The sequence below is a fragment of the Oxyura jamaicensis genome, chromosome 8 (assembly GCF_011077185.1).
Source record: "Oxyura jamaicensis isolate SHBP4307 breed ruddy duck chromosome 8, BPBGC_Ojam_1.0, whole genome shotgun sequence".
NCBI classification, from domain to species: domain Eukaryota; kingdom Metazoa; phylum Chordata; class Aves; order Anseriformes; family Anatidae; genus Oxyura; species Oxyura jamaicensis.
In genome coordinates, this window is record NC_048900.1 from 2,951,891 (window position 1) to 2,979,273 (window position 27,383).

At 40.5% G+C, this 27,383-nt stretch overlaps 2 protein-coding genes across 6 annotated transcripts in view; one reads left to right on the forward strand and one right to left on the reverse strand.

Moving 5' to 3' along the window:
- PLPPR5 (phospholipid phosphatase related 5) overlaps positions 1–27,383 on the reverse strand; it is a 246,336-nt gene that overhangs the window by 139,600 nt on the left and 79,353 nt on the right. The window lies entirely within an intron of this gene.
- The window catches only part of PLPPR4 (phospholipid phosphatase related 4), a 32,453-nt gene continuing 9,674 nt past the window's right edge, over positions 4,605–27,383 (forward strand). Inside the window, exons 1-4 of one of the 2 annotated variants that reach the window (XM_035332947.1) lie at positions 4,605–4,798; positions 17,535–17,720; positions 22,010–22,139; positions 23,769–23,958. In XM_035332947.1, coding sequence (XP_035188838.1) covers positions 4,721–4,798; positions 17,535–17,720; positions 22,010–22,139; positions 23,769–23,958 — 584 coding nt within the window. In that variant the 5' untranslated portion in view covers positions 4,605–4,720. Of the gene's footprint in view, positions 4,799–17,534; positions 17,721–22,009; positions 22,140–23,768; positions 23,965–27,383 lie in introns of both variants that reach the window. The other variant, XM_035332946.1, reaches the window with a different exon arrangement.

Genomic DNA, 27,383 nt, shown 5'->3' on the forward strand with positions numbered 1-27,383 from the left:
TTAAATCTGACACAAGGGGAAGCAGTTCATACAAACCGCAGTTCAGTATTATTTTCCACAGCCACACAGCTTCTAAACCAAAACTGGCCCAAGGCCAGAAAGCACAGGCACTTATGTATGCAAAATGCTATAAAGATGTGTTCATAGGTGGTATTTAAAGCGGTAGATTCAGAAAAATGATCCTAGCATGACTCATGCAAAACATAGAAAATTCATTTTTTAGACCAAACACCGCAGTGGAAACGGCAGCACAGAAGACAGAAATCCTTCACAGTCATCTGGTACTTCAGAGCTGTGACCTATATCTAGTAGTCAAAGAAAAGACTTTAGAAAACAGAGTTTTACAGCAACAGGAGATTATTAGGCTTGGTAGAGAAACAATTGCTTGATGCAATTATAAATCAAAGTAGAATTTAACTCTCCCACCTGCACTGTGGATCTTTTGTATGTTTTGAAGTTGTTCCACTAAGGATCTCCCAGTGCTGTCACATGCCAGCTACCGAAGACTGCTCTGTGCTGCACACATTGGAGCTACAGATGGGTCAAAGAGGAAAACTTTGCCCTACTATGAAAAAAAAAAAAAAAAAAAAAAAAGGAAAGGAAAAGGAAAAGGAAAAGGAAAGAATAATCTTGTACTTGCTATACGCTAGTGCAAATGCTAGTAATTAAAGGAATGCCTTTGTTATCATTCAGCTATCCACCTCTGTTATATCCTCCTGTTATATTTCCTTTCCATCAAATTTACGAGGTGCTTATGTAGGACACCTTGTTAGGATGCTAGAAAAGATGTTGCTTTTTTGTCTCACATGGATCTTGTCCTGGGAGCCACCACTTTGTTTCTTCCAAGTAACAGACTGTATTAAGCAGTTGCACCAAAGATTAGAAAGCAGGTTGATGAAGTATTATTAAAAAATTATCTGTCACGACCACAACAATCACTTAAATGAATGCCTGTAAAATAAGCAATATGTTCTCTCCCTTACACAGGGCAGATTTACTTACGGAGCAATATGTGAATTCAGTGCACACAGCAAATTCCCCCAACCAGACATTGTCCTGAGGGACTGGAAATACACACACCCATACACACACACACTGGTGCATTTCTGAAGTCTGATATGGCATGCAAAGCAGAACAAAAATCATCTGTCAGCTCCTCGGAGCAGAGCCCAGCTCCCATATGCCACTCTTTCTCCAGAAGAGGATTACTGTTTTAACGTGATGAGCTCACATCATCTCTTCCATGCTCACTGGGCAAAAGAAAACAAAACCATGTAATCTATCCATACAGTAAGAAAGAGTTAATCCTGGTTCATGCACACAGCCCCAGAAATGCCCTTTGTGTAGGGAAATTGTATGGCAGCCAGGGGAAAGCAGGTTTCCTCGGGCTATCAAGCAACAGCAACTGCAACTGCTGTTGCTGCTACAGCCTCTGGCCGTACTTGGTGCTACGGAGCACCCCGTGCCGTTGTCTGGCCTGTAGGGCTGTGCAGCCACAGACCTGCTGGCTCTCAGCCAGTTCTAATCCTTCCCCAGATTGTTTCATCCTGCTTTTGCAAGGGGGTTATCCAGTGATATAGCACGGGTCTCTGTTTATGTATTGTGCTTTCTGTTCCCATGGAAGCAGCAAAACCACAGTCATCGCCTGTGCCCAGTGCTTTCCAAAGCCTGGGAATACAGGCAGACTTTGCTCCAGAGGGAAGAGAGCACCTGGATAAAGAGGCAAGGAGCTGCAGTCTACTTCTGTACGCCGTATCCTTGCCAACACGCTAGGTTAAGCTGAAAAATCATTTCAAATCATGTTTCTAATAACTGTGGCAGCTGCTCTCTGCCTAAGAGGTGGAAGGAACTATGGTCTCTTCCTTCACTTGAAGAAACTCCATCAACACTTCTTTAGCAAGGACAAGGTTTTGCATCAAGGTGAGCTTTTAAAAATCCGCCTGAAATCACCAGGGGCATGCACCAATAGCCAAGTTTTCTTTTCGTCAAAGCAAGTATAAATCTCTCTTCCTAAAATCTTATTCCAGATGAGTTAGAAGAAGCCTATGCTCTAGATCTACGAGTTTTATCATCTAGTTCCCTGACTTCTTTGGTACTTGAAATTTTTCCATAAACTCAATTGGTTTTGCTGAAGCAAAGCAGAAACAGCTTTATGCTTTATGCTAACATATTTCCACGACACTTTCCTGTTACGGAGATTGCTTGAAGTTGGTTAAAAAGAGCTGTCAGCGTTCGTGCAGATACTACCCTGCACATAGATAATATTCATAAGTCAAGCTTCACCACACTTCCTTGTAAGACTATCTGGATTGAAATGGACAGGAGGCATTTTCTGAATCTTTTACCACCAGCACATTTTCGTTGGGGGACTATATAGATGAGATGGCCATTTACACAATGGCTTATCCTTGTCCCATGCTGACTATGTTTCCCTTCCCCCACCCTCTGTAGGAACACATGTGCATTTTTTCCTACAATTGCTTCACTTCAGCCAAATAATATACAAGGCCCCTCCTAACTCTCACTACCAGTACGTTCACAAAATTGTGAGAAACTAAACCAGAATCAACACAGCTCTTCCTGCCTTACAGCATTCACACAGCTTGCATGCATCCTTCCCACCACGCACATATTTCTAGTACAAAGTTGTAGAATAGGGGTTGGCTACTACCCCGTGTTTTACTGTACCTGCCTCACAGTTGCACTCTGTATTGGCCTTTAGGCACTACAACAATAACATAATTAATAACAGCTTTTTGTCAGCTTCTGAAGTTAAATCACCATGTGAGTTTCTCAGTTCATTCTGCCCACGAAGCACCCGAACCCTTTTTCTCTGTTCCAGAATGAAGCAATCTGTGTGTGAAGTGGAGGTAAGCAAAGCACTCTTCAGTCATATTTAATGGTTTGTGCTCATGATTTCCAAGCCAGACTCATGACTTCAGAACAAGCGAGGCTGATACAGTAAATGCAACTCTAAATGGCTATCACTTGTTAACCCCTACTCCCGTAACAAAAGGGAAATAATTTGGCAGTAGCAAAATCTTGCTACAGCTCCTCAACTTTTGCTCTTTTACTTGGAGTAACCCAAAAGCAAGGTTAACAAAAAGGGATTTTGTTGTTGTTGTTATTTTTTGGCCTTTTCACCTAAAGGCTAGACCACTGGTGGGTAGGAACCACTAGCAGACACCCACCCACAGCCCTAAATCATTTCCTGGAATTTGGCTCTGACAGCCAAGTACAGACCTCCTCTGCTCACAGCTCCTCTGCTCCCAGCAAGCCTCCTGGCCACCCCTGCTGCCTGGAGCCCCCCTGCACTGCCCCCCGTTCCCAGGGTGCCAGTGAGCCTCTGTCCCCCCGGGTGAGCAGAAGCCGCAGAAAGCCTTCCTGACAGGGTTAGGACTAGACCACGTGTTGGTACGGCAACACTAGTAACCTGCTGGAGCTCTGGAAAGTCTTTTTCAGTGAGCTGGAGTCAGGCTGCAGATTTGCCTTCCATACCTGCCTGCAGGCCTGGAGACTGACAAGTACATTTTTGCTTTTAACATCTTGTTATGAGACTATGCTTGTCTGCTTAGTGCAGAGCATGGACTTGACAAACCCTTTGTGTATAAATAAGAAAACAGCTGGAAAAGACAAGGTGGGAATCTTCATCTCCATTGCCATAGCATGCTGGCTACAGCATCCCAAATACCAGGGACCATCTGGAGACTGAACAAGAACAGCGAGTTGTTTCCCATACTCCCCAAAAGCAGGAAAGATGGGAAATAAACTGTGACAACCCAATTCATGCTTCTTTCCTTGAGTGGTAAAGCTAAATGCCACAACCCAGGGCTAAGCTTACAGGTCCAAGACAACCTTTGCAGACATTATTGATGTGCTATAAAGGAATGACACCACTACCCCATCCACAGAAGGCCTGCAGGCCTTATCAAGGATACTTCCCATTGACATCAACAGGAGCTTGCCTGAGAAAAGGCTGTAAGCTTTGATCCACAAATAGGATCCCGAAATAACACATTTCACCATGGAAACAATTGTTCAGGTTAATTCCTTTCTCTTTAAGGTTGTAGCAGCAATTGCACCAGACACTCCACGGATTAGAGAAATCCCAGGCCCCGGTTGCTGAGGGGACATGCACAAGGCTGATGAGCTCGGTTCTGCCCTCAGACCTGGCCCCACTGCACCCTGATGGGTGCTGAGGCCAGGTGAGTTGCTGTTAGCGGACTGAGCTCACGGAGAGCACATCCACGCTGTAATATTGACCATCCAAGGATGACTGCTCCCAGGGCCATTCTACTCCTCTGTTTCAGCTGAAAGATTTCCCAGAAACAAGGCAAAAGCCCCAGACTCCCCTTGGACCAACCCTGCACACCCCACACCTGCCGGGATGCTGCGCAGGTATTTCAGCCTGCATACGCGCAGCTGCTGATCACTTACTGGCTGCAGCCAGGGCTTTCCTTGCTCTGTGGCACCTTTCTCTTCCCATCCCATCTCATCCTATCCACCCCATCCCACCCCACCCCATCCCATCCCAACCCATCCCATCCCATCTCACCCTCCCCCTCCCCGGCCGCCCCGTCCCGAAGGAGTTAACGCCGCCGCCCCCCGCCGCCCCCTGACGTCAGCCCGGCGCAGGGGACGCGGATCGGGCGGAGGAGACCCGCGGCTGCCGGCGGCCGGGGGAGCGCTGCCGCGGGGCCGCCGCCCGCAGCCCGGCACCATGTCTGCCAAGGAGCGGCCGAAGGGCAAGGTGACCAAGGACAGCGTCACCCTCCTGCCCTGCTTCTACTTCGTGGAGGTGAGCGGCCGCGCGGGGACGGCGCCGGGGACCCGGGCGGCTGCGGGGATGGGGGCTCCGGAGGGCTGCGGGGGGCTGCGGGGGTCTCCGGGGGGCTGCGGGGCCGGGGGATGCCGCGGTCCCGGCGGGGCGCCCCCGCCGCCTGCTGCGGGCTCCCCGGGCGCTGCCTCGCCTTCCCCGGGGCCCGCGGCGGGGGGGAGATGCCGCGGCTGCTCCGCTGCTCTCCGGGCACGGAGACGCGTTGCAAGGAGGGCTGCCAGGCGAACGCCGCTCGCGTTTCGTCGCTGGCATAAAAACCCAGGATTGCTCGAGAAAACGGGAATGATCTCAGAATGACAGCCAGCGGTATGTTTTTGTCGACCCTTGGATTACGCCCCCGGTACGCCCCCCGCTTCCTCTGAGGGAGCTAAAAACGCTCGTGATGAAAATGGAATGAGGCTGGCTGCGCGCCTTGTGCTTGGAGAGCACAACCTGCCATGGCTGCTCAGCTGGGGGCAGGTGGAGCTGCAGGGGCACTCGCTGCCTGGGGTGGCACTTGGAGGCACCGTGCTGCCTGGGAGCACGCAGCCACACGTGTACTGCTAGAGAGGAGTGAATACGGGCTGAACTTCAAGAGATGAAAATGTTGTAGGGGTTGAGCCCGGCGTTTCTCTGGGAGTGGGCTCATCTGAAGTGACTGGGGCACTGTGAGGTGCCGTGTGACTTACCTCCAAGAGAGACTGCGCTAATAACGTGAAGGACTTGGTGGTAAAATATGGGGTAGGAATTAATTACAACTGATAGGCTAACTAAACATATGAAAACATACACAGTACGTAATGTAAAAAACACTGAAATATAAACACTGGGGGGAAATATAGAACAAGAATTACCTGAAGGTGCATTTGAAGGACTTTGGAGGTCTTCTGGAAGGAAGCAGGGATTGGGTTCAGAAGGGATTTTAGGTAACAGTGGAGTGTCTGTTCCCCATATTCCATAAGCACCTGGACCCGGTCGGGAGCTAACCTGAAGTACCGAGCAGAAAGCTTTGCAGAGGCTGTTCCTATGGAAGCGGCAGGCATTCCTGTCGCTGCAACCAGGCCTGCTCAAGAAAAGCCCTTTGATGGAAGGCACTTGTTGTGCCACCCAACTCACATTGGCTTTGTACAGGAGGGAGAGGTCAAGCCTGGAAAAGTCCCTAGAAAAGGCAGTTTTCCCCACTCTCCGTGCCATCCTTGTTGCTTTGGGAAACCAAGCAGCAAGGGAGATGGCTGGGCCTCAGCCTGGGAGTACCTCTGATGCCAGGGTCAATGAGAGATCCTGCAGAACACGACAGAACTGTGCTGTTTGGTGGGCTTTGCCTGCAGCAAGATGGGATGAATTGCAGAGCAGCAGCACTAGACGTGTGCCTGGTGCTCTAAGAGTTGCCTTATATAATATTAGTGCCATGCTCGTTTCCCCTGGAAGCTCCCTGTAGCTGTTACCAGGAATAATGGAAACAATTCCTCAAGCAGTGAAGAAACTAGACCGAGCTCTTTGTACAGGCTCCACATGAAGCAGGTGAGTTCTCCACTCTGATGTGGACTCTTAAAAATCTTAAAATCTTCAGTGGGTCGTCTACAGATAGATCTAAAAAGAGGTGGAGATCAGCACTGCAGAGCCTCTTCAGCGCCCAGCTGCTCCAAGAGGGAATTAGGATTCTCAGTTCAGAGAACGGGCTCCTAAGGAACTTCTGGGACTTTGATGTTATTCCTTCACAGGAGTGGAGTCTAGAACCCGCGTGAGCCCTTCTCCCCCAGGAGTCCTAATTACTGAGGTCTGCAGACTCGTGCCGCCTTTACAGCCAATGAACATTTAGGTATTCAATACAAGTAAAAGCAACGTCAAGGGAAAAAGCTGCCTGCAATCCACCTGACACATTGATTAGGAAACTGAGCTACCATTCCCCTCCCATCACGCAGCAGGAAGATTTGAATCCATTTTGCATATTTTGGGCAAGTACACAAATCACTTGCTTGAAGAAAGGGTGGCAGCAATTCCGGTGGTATTTAACTTTTGTTTCCTGTGTACTACCACCAGCATTTACCCACTAATTCTAACAGACTAACAACACTGCCTTCCCAGAGCCCTGTAGCACAGGCAGGTACCAGCACTTCAACAGCATCAGAAAAAAAACAGGCTGGCTTACGTTCTTCTGTAGTGATTGGCTCGAGGAGAACCAAAGATTGAGTTATACTTCATACAAAGGGATCCAGTCAAAGAGAAATTAATGGGCAGTGGAAATTCCCAAGTGTGTTGGACAGAAGGGTTGCCCAGTGTGGATGACTGGCGTTACTATGAAATAGAGATCTCCTGTGTAAGCAGAAGGTAGGTTTCTCCTACGATCCAGAAAAAAAAAAAAAAAAAAGAAAAAAAAAGTAAATTACCAATTTAATTAATGCTTTCCTTGTAATTCCATGAATGGCAATGGGGAAACAAGCTTTTTACCTTCCTCTAGACACTATCAATTCTTTTCTGGATGTCTTTTTTCCCTTCTGCCACACACTCCCATTTTGCCTGTCCCGTTCATACCAGAAAGTCCCTCCCCACACTGAATTGCAGTGAATAAACAGGAAATCAAGTTTGCACCTTCAAACACGAAAATCAGAGTTTGCTGTCTTCCACTTAGCATCAGGACCTAGGAGGTCTAGGGTAAAGAAAAAGTAAATTGTTTAGAAAATACATTATAAAAAAGGGTTGTTTTTTTCTCAAATACTAGACAAAAGGAAAGACATGGGAACAAAGGACGTTGGGACAAAGAGGAAATGGAAATTCCAAAGCAGTAGGAAAGGGAAGCGTTTGTGTTATACAAATGGAAAATAGAACGCAGTTAAAGAGGGAAAAATCTGTAATAACTGATATACTTCAGGCATAAGAGAATAAAGAATGAGTAAAAAATAAAATAAAATCTCTGCTCCAGAAGGACCTGATCTTTAGAAAGAGCAGCAAACAAACAGAGCTGTGACACACAGGTGTTTCAGCGGTTAAGATCCTTACGAAGACATTATGAATGGAAATAACTCCTGTACATGAAAGCATGTGATGGCAGCAACTTTCATGATCAGATAAAATGCAATTACACAGGACAACTGTCAGCTAACTTCAGAATAAATACCGTGGGCCTGATTTTGATTTCAGTCTAATTTAAGAATAATTGAAACCAACAGATTTTAACACAGCAGAGTCACAACATAAAACCAATATGCACTTCTCAAATCAATGTTATCTCTGGAGACATTCTTTGTTTACGCAGGAAGTAAAAAAAAGAAGAATCAGGCTAGAGCTTCAGAAGACATAGAAAGGAAAAGGAACTAAAATTCTGTAAGAAATGGAGCTTCAGAAAAATGTGGGTGGGTCATCTTCCAAAAAAATCAAAGGCTAACAAAGAAGCATGTTTTCAGTTTTCATGATTCATAAAATAAAAACTTGATGATGTACTCTATGTTTCAGAGGTTATTTTAAAATGCTGGTAAGACTCCTGCGTAGCAGAGCCTCTGATCAGCACATGCTCTTGAGAGCTGAATAGCTTTAGATTGCCTTGTGCATCTTGCTCACCTGAGACATATGAAAATGAGCACTGCCAGGCTGCTTGGCCTGTCTTATTCCTAATTATGGGTGTGATATTTTAGGGTTCTGTAGACTGTATAGGTAATCTGAACTTCTTTTTCATAGCTGGGAAGGCCAAACCTTGGCATGAAAATTAAGTCTCTCTAGGCAAGTGTAATTTTTTTTTTCACGGTGAGAAGCCTACGTGCCTCTGGAAGATATTGGAAATGAGTATTCCTGGAAGAAGATCGGCTCTTTGTCAACTGACAGTTTATTTTCAGCATATTCAGAATATACAAGTATATTCACTTGCAAAAGAAATCACAGAATCACTTAGGTTGTCAAAGACCTTCAAGATCATCAAGTCCAGCCATCAACCTGACCTCCTGAGTCCCATCACCAATCCAGGTGCCTTAGTGCCACATCCACACATGAACACCTCCAGGAATGGGGACTCCTCCGCTTCCCTGGGCAGCCTGTTCCAGTGCTGCCCAGAGAATGCCTCATATTTTAATATGAATTTGGAAAATATCCAGGGTAATCTAATTTCTGTTCCTAAGATAATGGTCATATTTTAGATGCAGGACAGATACATTTATTCTTAGTGAAGCAAAAAGATTCCACCTGTGCTCACGCACTTGAAAAGTTCCTGGACTAAATCCTCATTTTGTAGAAAGCACTATGAATTCTGCCTTTGACTCTAGCGGCACTAATACGTTGTCCTGTGTCCCAGATGTGGGAATGCAAAAGGACGTGGTGTTGTCAATCTGCGCGAACGCTTAACTTTTCTTGGTTCCTAAAGGAGGCTATGTATTCTTATATACAGTGGTACGAGCAGTGGAATTCTTGTAACAGTGCTCTGAGCAGGAGGCGCAGTAAGAAGTGTTATCACTATGGGATGCAGGTCATCAGCTTCCATTGAAATAAATGCATGGAAAGAATGCTCACTGGGTCTCAGCACCAGACACTTTACTTCCATTTGTTTCTAATATCTACTGACAGAGCTAGGTTGGAAATGTCAAATGTTTGTACACATCACTAGGTAGCCTTGTGCCACTTCTCAGTCACATCTGGAGGTTTTTTTTGTTTTTTTTTTCAGTTATTCAGCCATGCATAACCCACCACATTTAAATTATGCACTTGGTCACCTCCAAGTCATGACGGTATGAGACAGAAGATGCTGGCTGAATGCAGTGATTAGAGTAAGCGCATAGGGAGAATGGGCTATAAAACTAAATCTTCCTTCCTAAGAACAGGATGTTTGTATCTAGTGCAAGAGTTAAACTACCCTGCTGTTTCTCGGAGGAGCAATGTAGTCACATTTCTCTCTAGGTAGGTTTTTGGTTACACTTGAATTAGCCTTAGGGGAAACACACACACGCACACACAAACTGTAGAAGATGAAATGATCGCCATACTGTGGAAGTAGCATAATGCTTACCACATAAACTGCTTTTTCTCTCAAAAGAGTCAACCATGTGTTAGCAGAGGGGAAGGTGGAGAAATACCCTTAACAGTCTGCTTATTGAGCTACCCTTGCGATGTGGCTGACTCTCAGAGGATTTGGTTATCACATTGCATTAGAGACCAGCATCCCCAAAATATTAACAGCCAGTCTGAGGCTTGAGGAGGCTGCTGTTCATCCAAAGCAACTAATATTCATTGACCAAGCTGTCAACACTGAGGGGGGAAAATTGCCACTGCCCTATGTTAGATCTCCCTTTGTGTTCAGCTACTTGCTTGGGCAGTGTAGCTTGAGTCGTTCATAGTGGAAGAAGGTCCTGTTCCTTTCTCAGTCCTACATCATCCTCCTGATCTAGTACTTCACTAGTAAAAGGAGGCCCGAACATACTAGAAATCAAAGGAGAATCATTTTTCCAAACAATCACCTCTTCCAACAATAGAAATACTTGGACCCCTTTCTGTGATTTTCTTCTGTAATTGTTAAGAATCTGTTACTCTGCAGCCAAACATAAAAATGAGCGGTGAATTGTGTAACCTTACCTACACAGGAGCTGAACCGTTACAAGCATTGTAATCTTTCCTGATGATCCTTTCACTTAAAAGTTCAGTTTGTGGGGAGAGAGTTCATACATCGCAAAAGAGCATGGAAGTAAGCCACTGAAGAAGGCTTGGCACACACAGTAATTTTTGTTTTTTTTATAGAAACATTGTATTTTGGAGAGTAGAATAAATCGTAATAGTTTGCAGGGATTGACAGCTTTGTCTGCTAGAGATGTGGGGTGTTTGTTTGTTTGTTTGTTTGTTTTTCAGGAAACTTATGGCTGAAATTTAGTAAAAGTTTGACCTGAAAACAGCCAATTTTTTGAAATGTTGCTGTTCTTGTTTTGCCATAAATTTACAGCAGCCAGTAGAAAAGAATCATAATCAACAGGGCGTGCAATATCCTAATCTCATTGTTTGTAGTTACTTATTGATTATAACTAATCATTGAATTAATTAATAATCATAATTAACTGTAATCGTAATTAATGTAATGAATCATCACTTATTTTTGAAGTCACAGTGACAGTAAATGTGTTCCTGGTATTTTTAATGTGATGTAAAATTTCTGTCTAAGGGTTTGCTTTATATTTAAGCGCATATACTTAAGTTGAAATATTTCAAAATTATTTTTAGATTATTCCTGCTTGATAATATTTTTGTTAAACAATTGCTGCTTTTTTCTATTTCTCTCTAAATAATTGCTGTTTTAAAATTTATCCAAAACCAACAACAAAACAAACAAACAAACAAACAAACCAGAGAGAGAAGGAAGCACTTTTAGGATTACCTAAAGTCAAAGTGTGACTTTGACATTTCTGAAAAAAATAGAAATTTTATCACTCGTGTATCATCTCTATTTTTGGTCTTACATGTACTGAGAGGTTTTCCATTAAGATTTGGCAGAAGATCGAGAGGTTTGAGGAACTATACATAGATATCTGTTGTATTTCTAAAGCAACACTCTAATTGGCAGTCACAGAACAATTCAATTAAACTCTAAAATCAATGTTGGAAATAGGGATAACTTAATTTTCCACAATGGTAATGATAATAGATTTCAATGGCACCTGGGATTCTAAACTGTGAGTCAAAATTAAATCCAATAGAGTTAATCTGGGAGAAGAAAGGCCACATCATGTCTCTGCAATTAGTTTTCACTAAACTTAGACAATGGTTAGGTAAAAATCCTTCAGAGAAAAGGCCAGTTCCTTACAGCTTTGGGCCAAACAGAGGTACGAGAAGCAGCAGAAACTGGAGTTTAGAGAGAAAAGCAAAACCATCCAGAAACCCACAGGCAGACTATACAGATGCAAATTTTAGGCTTCTGAAAAGGCCTGAATGCCTTCTCTTGCAAGCACAAGGGTTTAAGAATTATTTTAGAACATATGAAATCTACAAACCCGGATTCCCTGCTCTACATCCATCCTGTGTTCTGTACTATCTCTCGGAAGTCCTCATGATAGCCCAGTTTGCAATGTCACTAAACCTGCGCTTGGTCTTAATCCCAGCTCAGCACTGCAGTCTCACTGAGGGTGAAGCTACAGCACTGATGCAGCTGAGCAGGAACCATGGTGAGGACCCTGCAAAAGAGCTCATGGGTTCCAAAAAGACAAGAGAAAATGGCACTACTGGGGCTGATAACATTTTCTCTGCTTGACCTTTTTCTGGAAGGTATTCAGACTTCATAGTCATGACCTCAGTATTCATTCCTGTCAGGATAGAAGAGCCCTGTCCTTCCAGTTTCTCCTCCTGTCTTGCAAAGCTCACAGCAAAGTACGACAGGACAACAGCCATGGAGGTTGAAAGCTGCAGTCACTGTTAGCAGTTGGCTAAGAATAGAAATACCTTGTCTCCCCCAACCCACCACAGCCCTCTTTTTTGTCTCATCCATCTGTTGTGCCTTGTCATTTAGACCATGAATTCTTTGGCACAAGGACTGACATTTGTAATACATTTTAATAGAATCTCCCACCATGCCAGTCTTGCAGTGCAAACGCAACATCATTTTTAAATTGACCATCCTTTTCCCAAGCACTTGGCTGTTGCTGATTTTATGAGGAGAAACTGATGGCATTCATTAGCTATCTCTCTGAGGCAATCCTGTGTGCTTACTTGATTGCTTAAAAAGATTTCCTAATTACCAGAAGGCAAGAGAAATACCAAGAGGCAGCTCTGGTGCTGAGGAATTCCTTGTCTGCTGTGCAAGAGCCGCAGAACAACCTAGGGATCTAACAATTATTTGGCCACCCAAGCCCACATTATTTCCAAATGTAAAAGATTCAAGTATCCTATCAAGTATTACTTAATCCTTCTTGACAGGTGGGCTAGTCATACTGTCTTTAATCTTTATCTGGTTAATTGTGGCTTGGCTTCCTCTGAAAGCTATGTGTATACCTCTCTCTTTTCTGGCTATCATATACAGGCAGGTAAAACAAGGCAATGCCACAGCCTTTGTATTTGCATCCAGTCTCAAGGAAAATCACGCAAGTCATTCTGCTCATCACAGTGAGCAGCAGCTTCAATATTTTGCTCTGACTGCACAAGAAGCATTTCATTTTTTCCCCAGTTAACCTCACCGAAATATAGCCCAGGCTAATCCCTTCTGTGACCAGTGTTCAGAGAGTGTCTCCTGGCAGCCACCAACACAGTCCAATACAGTGAGAGAGGATCTGGGTTTGAGTTCATGAAAAGAGCTAACACCCGTAGTGCATTTTAGCAAAGCAAAGAGAGGTCACTAACTACATCCTACCAAACAGGTTTAGACATTTGAGTATGTGATACTCGATGGCTAAGCTCTCACTAAGCCCATGGGTTTGAAGATATGCTCTTGAAGATACATATGGACTCTTTGCCTAGTTAAGTGATGGCAAATGTAAGATTTAGGTATGTAACTACCAGTGTACAGCTTTAGAGAAAGGGAATGTGTAGAAGCTACTAATTTTCATAGAGATTTAATTATGCATGTATCCAGTTGCATATTCTTTCAAAGTACAAAAGAACTGGAGGTGGGGGATGGGGGCAGTGCTTATTTGTTGCCTTTCTCTGGTTTAAGCCTCACTGTTTCCATGGTGTCATTTAGGAAACCATCAATACCTGATTGCTACTGGCTTGCCTGTAAGACTTGCAGAGGGAATCTGGTTTTAGCAAGGCTTTGATTATTTGGGAATTCTCCAAGGGGAAGGAATTAGAAATGTGGGGCTCTGCAGAGAGTTAAAGGTCCTACATTTTCACTCCAGAGCAAGCACTTAAAAGCACAATTCCTACCTCAATACAGCAGTCTTTGTAATATTAGTAACATTTATTAATATTAATAACAAAGTCTTAGGTCTTAATAAAGACTCTTAGCAGTAAAAATAATAAAATAATAATAATCATTTCTTTAAAAAAAAAAACAATTCAATTGAACCTTTTCAGCAACTATGCTGATTATGGTCCCGATTCTAATACTCCAGGCCAAAGGGAGTTTGACCACTTAGGTCAAACTCTACATTTATAGGTGTAAGTTGCAAGGTAAACAAGGATCGTTCTCCATTAGCCAACCAAGAAAGTAAGAGTATAAAGACTTACTAGTGATGATATGTGAGCTGAGGTTGGGGAGTTTATTATTCTACTTAGGAATAGGAAAATTCCTATTCCATTTTGTAATTAAAACAATACACATTATACTGTCTAATTATATTTGACATTTTCAAGGTGTTGGGAACTGAAGTCTGTAATTACAGAACTACTGCTGCCTTAAGCAGAACACTCCATAAATATTCATATATTAAATATCCACTTATACTGTTTAGTAGATTTTAGAAACGTTTGCTTTTCTTTGGCCCTTTTGAAGATGCATTTTATATTTGTATTTTAAAAAAGATAGGAAGAAAAATGTCCTGTGGGATCAGACATACTGTATATAGCAAATTGACTATAAACCTATTCATTAGTATTGTAAGCAGTTATGTTAGGGATTCACAGTCCTTTAGAATTATTTCTTTTCATTTAGCACAATGGGTAATTACAGTCAGAAATAATATGAGAGTCCTGTAGTGGAACTGTAAGATAATGAAATATAATTTTCATGATTCTTTGATGTTTGTAATTAACACTTAAATTACAGCTAACATACAGTAGCTTTTTTTAAAAAATGAAAGTTGTCCACATCTTTTTTTAGTGGTTTACAATAAAAAGTCACTTCATATATCACCTACTTGTGATTGTTCGATATTGCCATTTAAAGCAGTTGCTTGCCTAAGAGTACCATAACCAGAGTAGAGATGGACTTATGGTAGGGGCCAGCTGTTCAGGGGAGGCTTTCCTGTTCTCAGTGTTAGAGAAATGGAAAAATATACAATGAAGATGAAACTCTGAATGCAAGATGTTCCATGGGTTTTCCTGCCCTGTGTTCCCATCCTAGGAAGTTAACCTTTGGGGAAACCTAGATGAAGAGGCATCAGAAGGGTAATAGACCCTGTGCCTATCTTGATCATTTAGCTCACTGGAATAGGTTTATGTCTTTTTATAAGATACTTTGTCTCACAGGACCTGGCCCCTTGCTAAGTCATCTAGGTATGGCTTTCAAATAGTTAATAAGATATTGCCAGTGCCTCAACGTTTAAATGCCGTGCCGAAGTGAAGTTGCAATATGCATGAGCTCAAATGCTGTGCAGTCTCAGTGTCCAAGCAAGAGTGGAAGAGACTGCTCAAGCTCCCTGCACACCAGGGTAGCACACCCTGCAGAAGCCTTCTGGACAGGAGGCTCCTTATCCCAAACAGCTCTACAGTCTCTGTGCAGTGTGGGAAGAAGAGCAAAATAAAATAAAATAAAATATATAAAATATAAAATAATATAAAATAAATCCTTAGTGTGAAGACTTAAGGAAGTCCTCTTATATCGCTACACATCTGTATAATGACTGGAAACAGTCATTATCATGACTAATTGTGCATGCCTGTAGTATAGTTAATAGGGACTGTGTCCAGCAGGATGTGAGAAGTATAATTAAATAATGTATCCACCTGAAGAATTGGATTTCTTCCTGTAACGAGTAGGAAGCACGTCTCAAGTTACGTTTTAAATAATGATTCCAACATAGTATAAATACATATTATATAATAGTCATTTTATATATTGTGTATTTATATTTGATACATATTGCAATTTATTACATATTATGTGTTTCTATTATATGCCATACGTAACATATATGTGTAATATGTGAGTGCACATGGCATAGAGTCCCAGAATATCCCAAGTTGAAAGGGACCCACAGGGATCATGGAGTCCAGCTATACCCATACACAGATAAACTAGTTATTGAAACAAACCTGCTAGATGCCTGGTCTTATTTTTGTAATGCTCACAGTACTTAGCTTCATTTAAGGTGCCAATACCCATTCCCTTTCTACATCATCGCATCTTCTCTACTAGATGAGATTACAAAGGAATCAACTTGAACACAGATAACCAGGATCTCTAGCTTCAGTATATTTAGTTTAGAAGAACACTTTTGAAAATAGCAAAAGGTGTTCTTTTCATGCAAAACCTAAGTTGTATTAAGAAGTATGTTTCAGTAAAATTTAGATAGTATCCTTCTTCCCTAAGCACACAAAATTATATTGTATGAACAAAAAGTCTACATTTAGAAAGCTCAGTGTTTAAAAACCTGAAAATGACTAGTTAACGCAAGAAACCATTGTCTTCTGCCACATATAGTTTATATTTCTTATATTTTTTTTCATAATTTTTCCAGTGTAAATATTTATCCAATTTTACCTCTGATTTTTATTTTATAATAGAATGGGAGAAATGATACTGATTGTATTTATTTATTTATTTATTTATTTATTTTTGTAAATGTATACTGAAAATTGAAAGTATAATATAATCTCAGCATGCCTGAAATTATGTCAGGGCAGTTCCTATTCCTTATAACGCGAGGTGCCTGATGGAAAAGGGGAATATTTTGTTTCTCAAGAGGTATGACACAACTTTATCTCATTTTTATGATTCTATCTATCAAAGCAAATATATTTAGTCATTTCAAGTTTTTGCTTTTCAGCTGCAGTTAATAGTGAGGAGAAGTTAATGTGATAGCCATCTTAAATATATATATATATATATATATAAGTAAAGGAGAAAAGGAAGCAGATAGGCAGCAGAGACACAGGGAGGGAGCCATTGCATCACAGTGGAGGAGCAGGCAGTGGTTGCAATATTGCCTCGGCAAGTGACGACTCTGGGAAATAACAACCAGAAAACTTTTCTGAGCATTTACTAGGCATTCACTAAGAAGATGCAAAGAACTATCACATGTTGGTGGTCACCTCTGAATGCCCGACTGCCCTCCCTGGGGAAGGGCTGCCCTGCCTACCCATCAACCATTAGCTTCAAAACGCATTTTTGCTATTACTTGTCCTGAAAGACTTCCTTCCACAGCGATTTACTGCTTGAATCTGTGCTTTCAGGAGATGGTGGTACGCTGAGGTGAATTTATCCCCAGTGGAGCTAACTTTGCTCTTAATAAATTACTAAAAGTAATTGTGATGGCTAAAATCATTAAATAGCTAGAGGATAAAAGAACCATGAACCACAGTCATCATGGTTCTACACAGACTGAATCTTGCCAAAGTTAATTGCTTTTTGATAGAATTATAAAATGAATGTGCTAAGGCAAAACACTGTTACTATATATGGAGATTCTAGGGAAGCACTGGATAGTGTTTTTCATTAACTGTTACTTTGAAACTTAATAAAAATTGGTTTGGTTATAAATACTGTTATATACATGGCTGATAAAGGACCAGAAAGGGTGAGGATGAGCAGCAGAAAGGTGAGGCCCCACACGGGATGCTGAAATTGTGTACTTACTTAAAAAAATAAAAACTAAAAAATAAATCTGTCCAGTAATGATTCATGCATGAAAGGGCTAAATTATATAGGCAGAAGGTTGGAATGAGTATTTTGACTAGCTTGGTAGACAACAGTCACTTGGTATCAACTGAATCCTATGGTATCTCTAGAGAATTAGTTATTTAAAGATGGTAAAACAGATATAACAAGGAACAGTGAGATGTAAAAATCAGACATCACAGAGATTTATTAACAGACAATGTTGTCTTTGCAGAAGTATTACTATTCAATTTCTGAACAGCAATTTGTTGTTTTCTTCTTTTCTAGTTGCCAATATTGGCATCTTCTGTTGTTAGCCTTTATTTTCTTGAACTTACTGATGTCTTCAAGCCAGTTCACTCGGGATTTAATTGCTATGACAAGAGTCTGAGTATGCCATACATTGAACCTACACAAGAAGCTGTTCCCTTTCTGATGTTGCTTAGTCTGGTTTTTGCTGGACCATCAATTACGGTAAGTTTGAGGTGCCACTGTCACATATTAAAGATTTTGAACAGTTTCAGGTGACATAATGAAAATAGCTCCTTTGGCTCCAGTGTGGCAGCGGAGTGTCTTCCAGACGAGTTACCTTAGGATTTAAATTCAATTGTATTCTTCCATAGCAGGAGACACACACTCCTTAAAACATTCCCTGTAGCACTTCATCTACTCACTTTATACTGACTGGGGGTACTAACGTTAAGAAACAGCATCAGCAGTCGGCTGAGAATAGTTTGAATCGTTCTGTTATGCTATACAAATATATTAACCTTTTACAGATGGGTTGCCTTCATACTCTGAGATAAACCAAAAATTCAAGATTCTGTTGAAAATGGAAGCCTTTAATTTACAGCACTGAACATGCCGCTTTTGTTAGAACTAGCTTTGTTCAGTAAGAAGGTGTATCAGCCTTGTCAGTGAAATCACTTACACTTTCCCAAACAGCACCAGGACTCCTCTAAGTTGCGAGTTAGTCATTAAGAGCAGGCAGACTGGTTTAGTGGCCCATCCAAAGGGAGAAGATGATTTCAGCAGAACAGAAACTTCTTGTCAGAATATGAGCAGTTTGGTCACTTGTGCAGCAAGTCAGATAAATTGTCTGATGCAGGTAAGTATTGTCCCTGCTGGAATCGCTGTATCAAATTAAAAAGAAATCTAAAGACCAGAGAAGATTCTCTGTGTCTGATTTTTGGCACCTCAGATGGGAGACATTCTCACACTAGTCCTTTCAGGTAAATCGAAACCAATTCCAGCTAAGTCAACCTTCTGAAAGGTCTCCTCTCTCCTCTGACAGCAATGACCGGGTGCCTTGGTTAGGCACCTCTGCAGCACCAGCTGCAAATGTTCCACTGAATTCCCTTAAATGCAGTCAGTGTGTTCCTTTTATAATACTAGCCATTTTACAGTCACAAAATCTATCAAACACGATGCCACCATAAAAATCATCAAGTGCTGTTCCTTTGCTTGTCAGGATTTTTGTTTTGTTTTGTTTTGTTTTGTTTGTTTGTTTTAAACTGAGCTCAACTGTGTGTGATTTTGGTTGCTTTAGAAACCATTTTTGAAGGATTTTGCACAACCATCAGGCTAAAAATACTTATTTAGCAAGTAGGAGCTGTCTCGGTGTTCTTTGTGCAGCCAATTGCAGAAAAAAATAAATACATAAATAAAAGATGCAAAAGATAAAACTTGTTGATATTGTAGTTTGGCTAGGTTTTCTGCGTTTAAACAGTGTTTCTGATAACAAGAAAGTGGACTTTCATGAAACAGCTGTAGAAGGAATCTACATAGGTTCACTTCGGGCACAGTAGGCTGAAGAAGGGGTAAAAGCCATTTTTTTTTTTTTTCAGAGAGAGTTTATGTCAAGCCTGGAAAATGCCAGATGCCTTCAGCAAAGATGAAAGTTGCCCATTTCATTACAGAGTGCTTACTAAGGTCTTTGATTCAGTACAGTTAGATTATTTCAGCATTGCAATAGGAAATGTTATTCTTCCTTGAATCATTCTCCTACCTGCATTACAGACACAACTAACCAGAACCACGCCATGGGAGAAACTCAGACGTTTAACAAGCCTATCAAACATTACATTGGTAAGGAAGGTAAATCGCAAAGATTGTAAGTTCCACTGCTTAAAAGCTGCAAGCCTTAGGAAGGTATACTTCACATGGATGTGTGAGCATAAATACGTTTCTTGTATTACGCTGGGAATGGGCCCAGATAGTGTAAAATCCACAAAGTCCTTTAATAAAGGCTGTGAAGATGGTGTATTGCATCAGCTGTTCAGTAGCACTTCTGTACTAGAAAAACATTTTTAAAAATCAATTCTTTTATTTTCCATGCAAAAAGATTACACTTGTACCATTGTCATCTTGCAGAGTTTAGCAGTATATGATTTAGTTTTCATTAATAATTCAGTGAATAACACACTTTATAAACCTGTAAAATATAGAAAAGAAAGCATGAAGCTATGTGAGAGATGAAGAATGTCCAGTAACATAGCTTATGCTAGCCCCAGCCTGAAGTCCAGGTACTTAGGGAAGTATGAGACAGAAGATCATGAAAGCTCAGTCAAAAACAGGTGCAACTAGGCCACATCTCTAAATATTACCAAAGAATGTAAATAAGAAAGAAAAGGGGCAGATGAGCAAATTCCAACCTCAATCCCTCCTTAAAGCATCATATAAGTACTGGAGTAGGACTTAGCTTCTTTCTGCATTATTTTTAATTTTTTGTGTACTCATTTTTTTCCCAGACCCGTAGTGTATTTTAAATCTGTTCACTTTACAGTAGTTATTTTTACAGCAAATCTAGCATTTTAAATTTATTTTCCCAAGACATTATTACTGAAGCATTTTGTGTGTTTGGGGCTTTATTTATTTATTTGTGCTTATTGTTGGAGGGTTTTTTTGTTGGTTGGTTTTTGTTCATTAGCAATGAGCAGAAACTGCTTTTAACCAGGCCTGCTCTGTAGCCTTGAAGTACTACAGAAAATTACGTCTTATTGGCATGTCTTATGGCTTGTGGCACATGTGGAATTTTCTATACAGGAAGCACAGGAGATTTCAGTATAGAGCAAGTGGAGTTGTATGAAATTAACAGCATGGATATTTTATGTGCAGAATATAGATATACCTGACTTGGAAGATGACTTCCATTTTCTTCAGTGAGCTCTGATTCTGATCCTGTGATATATTTTCTCTCTACTTATTCATTCAGAAATTACAGAACTAGTTATTTAATCATATAATTATAGGTCCAGACCCATAGAACTACTGACATAGAAGGTACTTCAAAGTAACAAAGTGCTTTCTAAAAGAGATCACCAGGGAATTAGATTACATTGATTCGGGAAATCAATTAGCAAGGAGAGAAATTCACTGTTGGCAGTATCAGTCCTACTGCCTCCTCTACTGTAGTAGTTTGTTTCCTTGAAAATACCAGCCTCTGAATTTTCCTTGTCGTAGGCCTTGCTATTTCCCCATTTTCTCCTCTATAGCAGGAGGTGTTACATCTCTCTGATGTTTTTCCCTGAACCAGACATTCTGTAGAGCTTAGTGAAAAACTACTTAAGCTCCTGTTTTTCAAGTTTAAAAAACTATTGATTTCTCCTGGAAAAGTTCCAGCTGTAAAATGAACAAGTAGAGACAGATAATAGTGACCATGGTTCTCATCCAATAAAAATCCCTTAAATATCTCTTATCGCTGACATTTCCATGTAGTGAGATAACTTTAACTATTTCAATTTTCTGGCAAAGAAGAAATGAAACCAATTAATATTAAATCTTTGGCTAAAAACCATTAGACTAAGCTTATCCATTGTACCTCCCTTCTACCAAAGTGAAAGATCTTAGTGTGCACAAACGTCACTGATAATTATGACACTTTCTTCTTAATTCAGATGCTTTAGCATCTCATTGCGCAGTGAGCTTTGTGCATGTTACTTTTCCTCTGCTGACAGACAAGGTGAATCTCCTCTCAGAGGTGAGAACTGCCCCATTCATTTCAGTATTTCAACACAGACTTTTCTGAATTCTAACAGGCCCTGTACAGATTTCCATGTTATTGCATGACTTAACAGGAAAAACAATAAAACCTGAGACTGTGAAGGTATAAATCTGAATTTTCCAGCAAGTAACGCCTTGTTTTTATTTATATTATTCTCCTTATTTTTGTTCTAACTTGCTGTCTAGGGCTTAAGTCATGATGTCTTTTGCTTAGTGCGTTCAGAGGACCATAAGGACAGAACTTTTTCTACTGCTGTGGATCTGATTAAAATCCATGCCAAATTAAACAATTATGGAAGAGCAGGCTGCCACATAATTAGAAGCTGCTAGCAACTGCTAGGCATGAGGCCAAGACTGAGGGCTAAACCCACCTCAGGAGCACTAAGATATTGCTGTGGCTCTGGATCGTTTGAAAGGCGAGAATTTCCAATTACTACATTTTTATTGTAGTGTATCTTATTTCACCTGTGGATCAAGGCTCCTGTCCCACTGAGCACTGTATACACATGTATTAGAAAAAAAAAAATCTCCTTCCAATACTTTAGGACACTTGCATTTAATTTCAATGCCACCTCCTTGCCTGCCTTCACTCAGCCTAAGTTGTTACTGAATGTTTACACATTGGTACACAGCTTTTCAAGGGACATACATGTCAGTGTAAGACATTGCTTGTGTGATAGATATATTTCAACCCTTTACATTCTATCAGTATCTTCTGAGTAATTGCTACATTTAACTTAACAGCTCCTTTGTCATTGCAGATAATGGTAGGAGAAGGAATTCTCTACTGTTGCCTGTCCAAAAGAAGAAATGGGATTGGAACAGAGGCCAATATTAATGCAGGAGGATGCAACTTCAATTCTTTTCTTAGAAGAGCTGTCAGATTTGTTGGTGGGTTTCAAATGTTACTCACAAAGAAGAGTCTTCTGTGTACATTCAGTTTTTACCATGCAGATTTCCTTCTCTGAAACAGCCTTTCAGAACAGTGCAGGGCTGACACTGGCATATATCTTTTTCTGCCAGAAAATGCGAGAAGAAACTGTCAAATGGAGCAGCAGAGCAGCTCCACACTCAGCAGTGCAGCATCTGCACTCTCTGTTTTGCCTTTCCTCTCCCAGTCTATTGTCAGTCTCTCTAAAAGAATAATTTGTTTTTCCTCCTCTGCCCACCTTGAGCTGGCTTCCTTTTAATGGTTTCTGCGTACAGTTTCCCCTGCCTGTCTTCACTGTATCAAAAGTATTCAGCTCAGCTGATACTGTGTTCAGCACGACAGTAAAAACTTGTCAGAAACTGTCAGTGGATTTGACATTGTTTTTCTGGTATATCTTTATCTACCTCTTGAAAAAGGGATACAATCTGGAACGTGATGATAGAGAGGGACATGATGAATTATTTTACTTTGTTATTTACTAAATCTGAGCTTGAAAGGGTGGCTTAACTTTGCTCCTCTCTTAGAGTTAATTCCTCTGCCAATGAGTGGCTAAAAGAAAGGTTTTCTCTGTTGCAGAATTCGTTCATTAGAAAGGGCAGCATTGGCAAAGACAAGCTGCAGGACAGCAGAGTGAAAACTTGATAGCAAGATTATACATTAGGTTTCTGTAGGTTGGCAAGCAGGGAGGCAATGACAGGAGAGGTATATACACATATATATGTGTATCTGACCAATAAAGCATGTCCTGTTAAGAGCAGCAGTGAGGAAGTGAGCAGAGAGGGGTGTAAATTGCAGCATCAAGGAGAACTGTAAAGTTACCCCATGCTGTCCATTTCTCCTCCTGTATGGCATCCTGTTCCATCAACAGACGACAAACTCAAAGACGCATGAATTTCACCCTTGATTCATACCCTGAATTTGCAGTTTGTTTCATACTGTCGTGATGAAACAATTACTTTAGCATGAATCACATTAACTGCCTTGTCAATTTGGTATTGACCAGACAGGAATATTGATTGTTGACCAATAAAATAAAATAAAATAAAGACCTAAATACTAAATATTTGTGTTTGTGACAAGGATTTGGTACTCAAGAAACGTAAGAGGTATGAAGGTAAGCCAAAGTTATTGCCAGCTGATGAGTACCTGGTAGTAAAAAGAGAACAAGTCTTCAGAACAGTGATCTAATGGGAAACTGTGTTATTCAAAATGTGTTCCAGTGGGCAAGTCTGAATGAGCACATATGCTCTCCTCAAACAGGTGGTTGTCCTTAAGTCAGCTGGAAAAATGGCTTTCCAAATAGAAGCAGGTCCAGTGTAGTTTACTTTAGTGAAAAGATGTTGGAGGACATCCAGTCATCAAAACTAGGTGTTAAGTATTAATAGGAAGAAAACAAGCATATATAATTGGAATTTTCATGTTAAAGAAATTAACTCTGCAGTAACGTTCCACTTTAAAAAATCTTACTCCTCCGGTAAATTCTCACAAGCCCAATGGCATAAGCCACCAGAATTCAGTTGAATGTATTTGTCACAATGAGTTCATCTAAATACAATAAAGTAAACCAGCTCTATTGCTTTCTTTCCTAGGTGTTCATGTGTTTGGTCTTTGTTCCACTGCTCTTGTTACTGACATTATACAGCTATCAACAGGATATCAGGCACCGTATTTCCTGACTGTTTGCAAGCCTAACTATACATCCCTAAATGTTTCCTGCTCAGAGAATTCATATGTTGTGGAAGATATTTGCTCAGGAGCTGATACTAATATTATCAATGCCGGAAGGTTGGTTCTGTTCTTCATTGTGTACATTACTAAGTATTCATTTTATTTCTTTTTTAATTTTCTCTCCCAGTTTCAAATATATTTTTTTCTAGTTAAAGCCTGTTATGCGTTCTGGTAAGATTTTTATAATAAAGCTGAGGGCATAACTGTCTTTTTAGTGATGTTTAATTTTCTTTATGCAGATATTAGGCCAGCAGTGGGCTTTGGAAGTCTTTGTCAGATTTCAGAAGCACAGTTAGTAGTACCTAATTATTTTCCCTCCTTCAAAGGAGACAAATTCCTACACAATTATTAATACATGTAGCTTTTACTGCTTTTCCCAGTGGCATCTGAGTAAGTTTTCCATATCAGGAAGGGGAAGAAGCCAGCCAACTACCTTATTTGAGACTTCTGTATATTGTTATCTACAAACTTGACATTTTGATCTTAGTTGGTGAGGTTTGATTTTCTCATTTGTTAGTTTATCTGTTTTCCATGTCTCTCGTTGACTAAATTTTTCATTTTGACAGCCATTGAAACAATTCCTTTCATCAGAGAAAAGTCCACAGCAATGCAAACCCGTGTGCTCCCAAACACATGGCTTTTTTTTCATGGTATTTCTAACTGGTTGTTTATCCTCCCTGGCCATTTAGTCTTTAGCCTCCCTACTTAGTTAGCCAGGATATAAATTAATATTTATAATTTCAGGTTTTGAAAATTGCATGTCAGTCAAGCTGAAATATAACCCAGACTATGCATTTTACTTTAAATAAGCCAGATGTGATAAAAGTGATAACTCAATTACTGATGACAGTTAACAGACTTAAACAAGGAATTTGGAGGTATAAGTAAGTGGAACTGTACCAATACACTTGCTACTCATTAGTTCAAGGACTTCATTATTACGCATCCTAAATATATGCACTACGCTACTGAGAAATCATGAAGCTCTTCACTGAATACAGGATCAGTCTTTCTTCTCTTTTCCACACCAGGTTAAGCTTACTTACTTAGTCATTTGTATAGCATTCCCTTGAATTTTTTGCAGTCCTTCAAAATTTTTCTTTTTTATATTTCCTGCTCTCCAAAAATATTACAGCAGAATTATAGAATGCCTGAAATTACTACAATTTCTGTCTCTGACTGAGCTGTGTAATTTCCTTGTGTGCCTGATTAGCAGGCACGAAGCTGTGTTCTTCTCTCACGACCACTTCACCAAAGCTTTACACTCCTTTCTTGTTCTCTATGTAGCCCCAGATGCTAGCTTCTGTTTTAACTTCATGCCATATAGCATTGCATTTTTGTTACATGGATATTACTAAAACGTTTTGTCTGTATCACCAAGGCACCTTTCCCCCAGTTTATTTTGCTTTCCTTCGATATCAGGGGTTGACACACTTGAGAATCATGAAATTATTCACTTTGTAAAGTATCTTCCAGCAAATCTCATAATCTATCTCCTTTCACCAAGACAAACCAATTTCACTGATGTTTAAAGATCCTCAATTATTAGTTGATCTAATATATGTTTAGTTGGCTGAGACTCATAATTAGCATTGATTCATTTGCCATTTTTTTCAGCTTATATATGTGGACGTGATCCAGAGCTGGCATGAAGGACTGTAGCTTCATTTGGCCCAAATAATTTGGTGAAAATCATTTTGGTGGAAGGCATAACCAAAATGACTATATCCACCTTCACCTGCCTCTAATAACCATCTGCTGTTACTGGGTACTGCCACTGCAAATGATGCTTGCAAGCAGTCTTGCACCTACATGGTGTCCCAGTGAAACTGGTGCAGCTTTACATGTGAACAGGCAGAAAAATTCTCACAGGTGCTCACATTCATTTGACTATCAGCTCAAATATGATGTCCTCAGTCGACTATCTGTGGCCATTCCAAAGACTCGGATTGCTTGTGAGTTTAAATATCACCATTTCCAAAAAAAAAAAAAAAAAAGAAGAAGAAGAAGAAAACACAGTATTTTTGTTTTCTTATTTTTTAGGAAGATGGCTATATACTGATATGTCAATTTTATTGTTATCATAGAGGACATATTTGGTGAAATGTAATAATCTGGCACCACCCTCAGTTTCTCCTTAATTTATTTTTATTGCCTTTTTCCTTTATTAAGTCCTTGCTTTCGTATGTCTGTCCCAACTTCACCAAAGCGATCAGCACTTGCTACTGGTTCAATCTTCAGCCATCTATGATGGGAATTATGGTATAACTTCTCCGTCCCAGGAGGTTAATTTGCCTTCAGCAATTTCAGCTTGTAAGGGACTTGTTCTTATAAGATTGGTAATGACCTTCATTTTTTAATTTGTATATCCCAGAAACTTTGGCTCTAGATTCCCTTGTGAATTAATTTTCTGTAACATCCCTGGATATCCAGTAGTTTTCTTTATCCATCTTTTCCCTTGTTTATCTTCAAAGAATTTTTTCAATCATTTCTATTCAGATCTCCAGTGAGTTCTCTATCCTCTGTCATTTCTGATGTTCTTACTCAGTATGACTCTTTCTCATCATTGTTCCCCCTCCACATATTCCTCATGCATGAGCATTCAGAGTGATACAGACTTCTGAGCTCAGGGCATGTTTTCTTTGAGACCTTTGTTCACCCTTTCAGTACAGAGCCATACAAAAAAGCTACGTATTTTTAGCTTGAATTGTTTTCATTTTAGATTAACAGATAGCAGAGAAGAACAAAAGCAGTGTCACCATTAGAGAGTATACAGAATGCCTATGCTGTGCTAGCCCTGAAAGCATACAAATAGAAAGTAGAACAAGGAGAAAATGGACTGTAGCATAGTGACAGACCTTATATACCGCAGAAAAGCCATTCAGTTCAGGTTAGGTTCTGAGTGGTTCACAGAATCAAATCTACACATTAGCTGCACACAGACTGTAAGTGGATGTATGCTTACACGTAAACATGCACAGGGTAAAGAAGTTGATTAGACATTATAAACACCTGTATGGTTTTTTTGTTTTTGTTTTTGTTTTTTCCATGTATTTATCCTTCTGTCCTGCTTTGAATGGGGGATACTAATTGAGAAAGGTTTGCTCAGGAGTAAAAAAAATGGGGGCTGGGGGGGAGGGGGCAGGAATTAGATCTGTGTTTAGAAATGAAAAAGGAATCGTGCTGATTTAATCTTGGCCAGAGTCAAGGATCTGCAGGGGCCAAATGCAGGTCAGCAGTGCAGCATTCACGCTGAACTACATTCACACATTTTGTTACCAATAAATTATTTAGAGTAGATAAAGCAAAATGAATTGGAAATATATTTAGAAATTAGACTCTGCCGCTTTGCAGAAGATTTCTAAAGGAAAAGGACTATATTTCAATCTCTGCTATTTTAAACTAGCTAACAGATGCTGCTGGGAAAATGGATGTAGGAACATGGAGCCCAACCCAGTTGGCAAAACCCTCCTTGA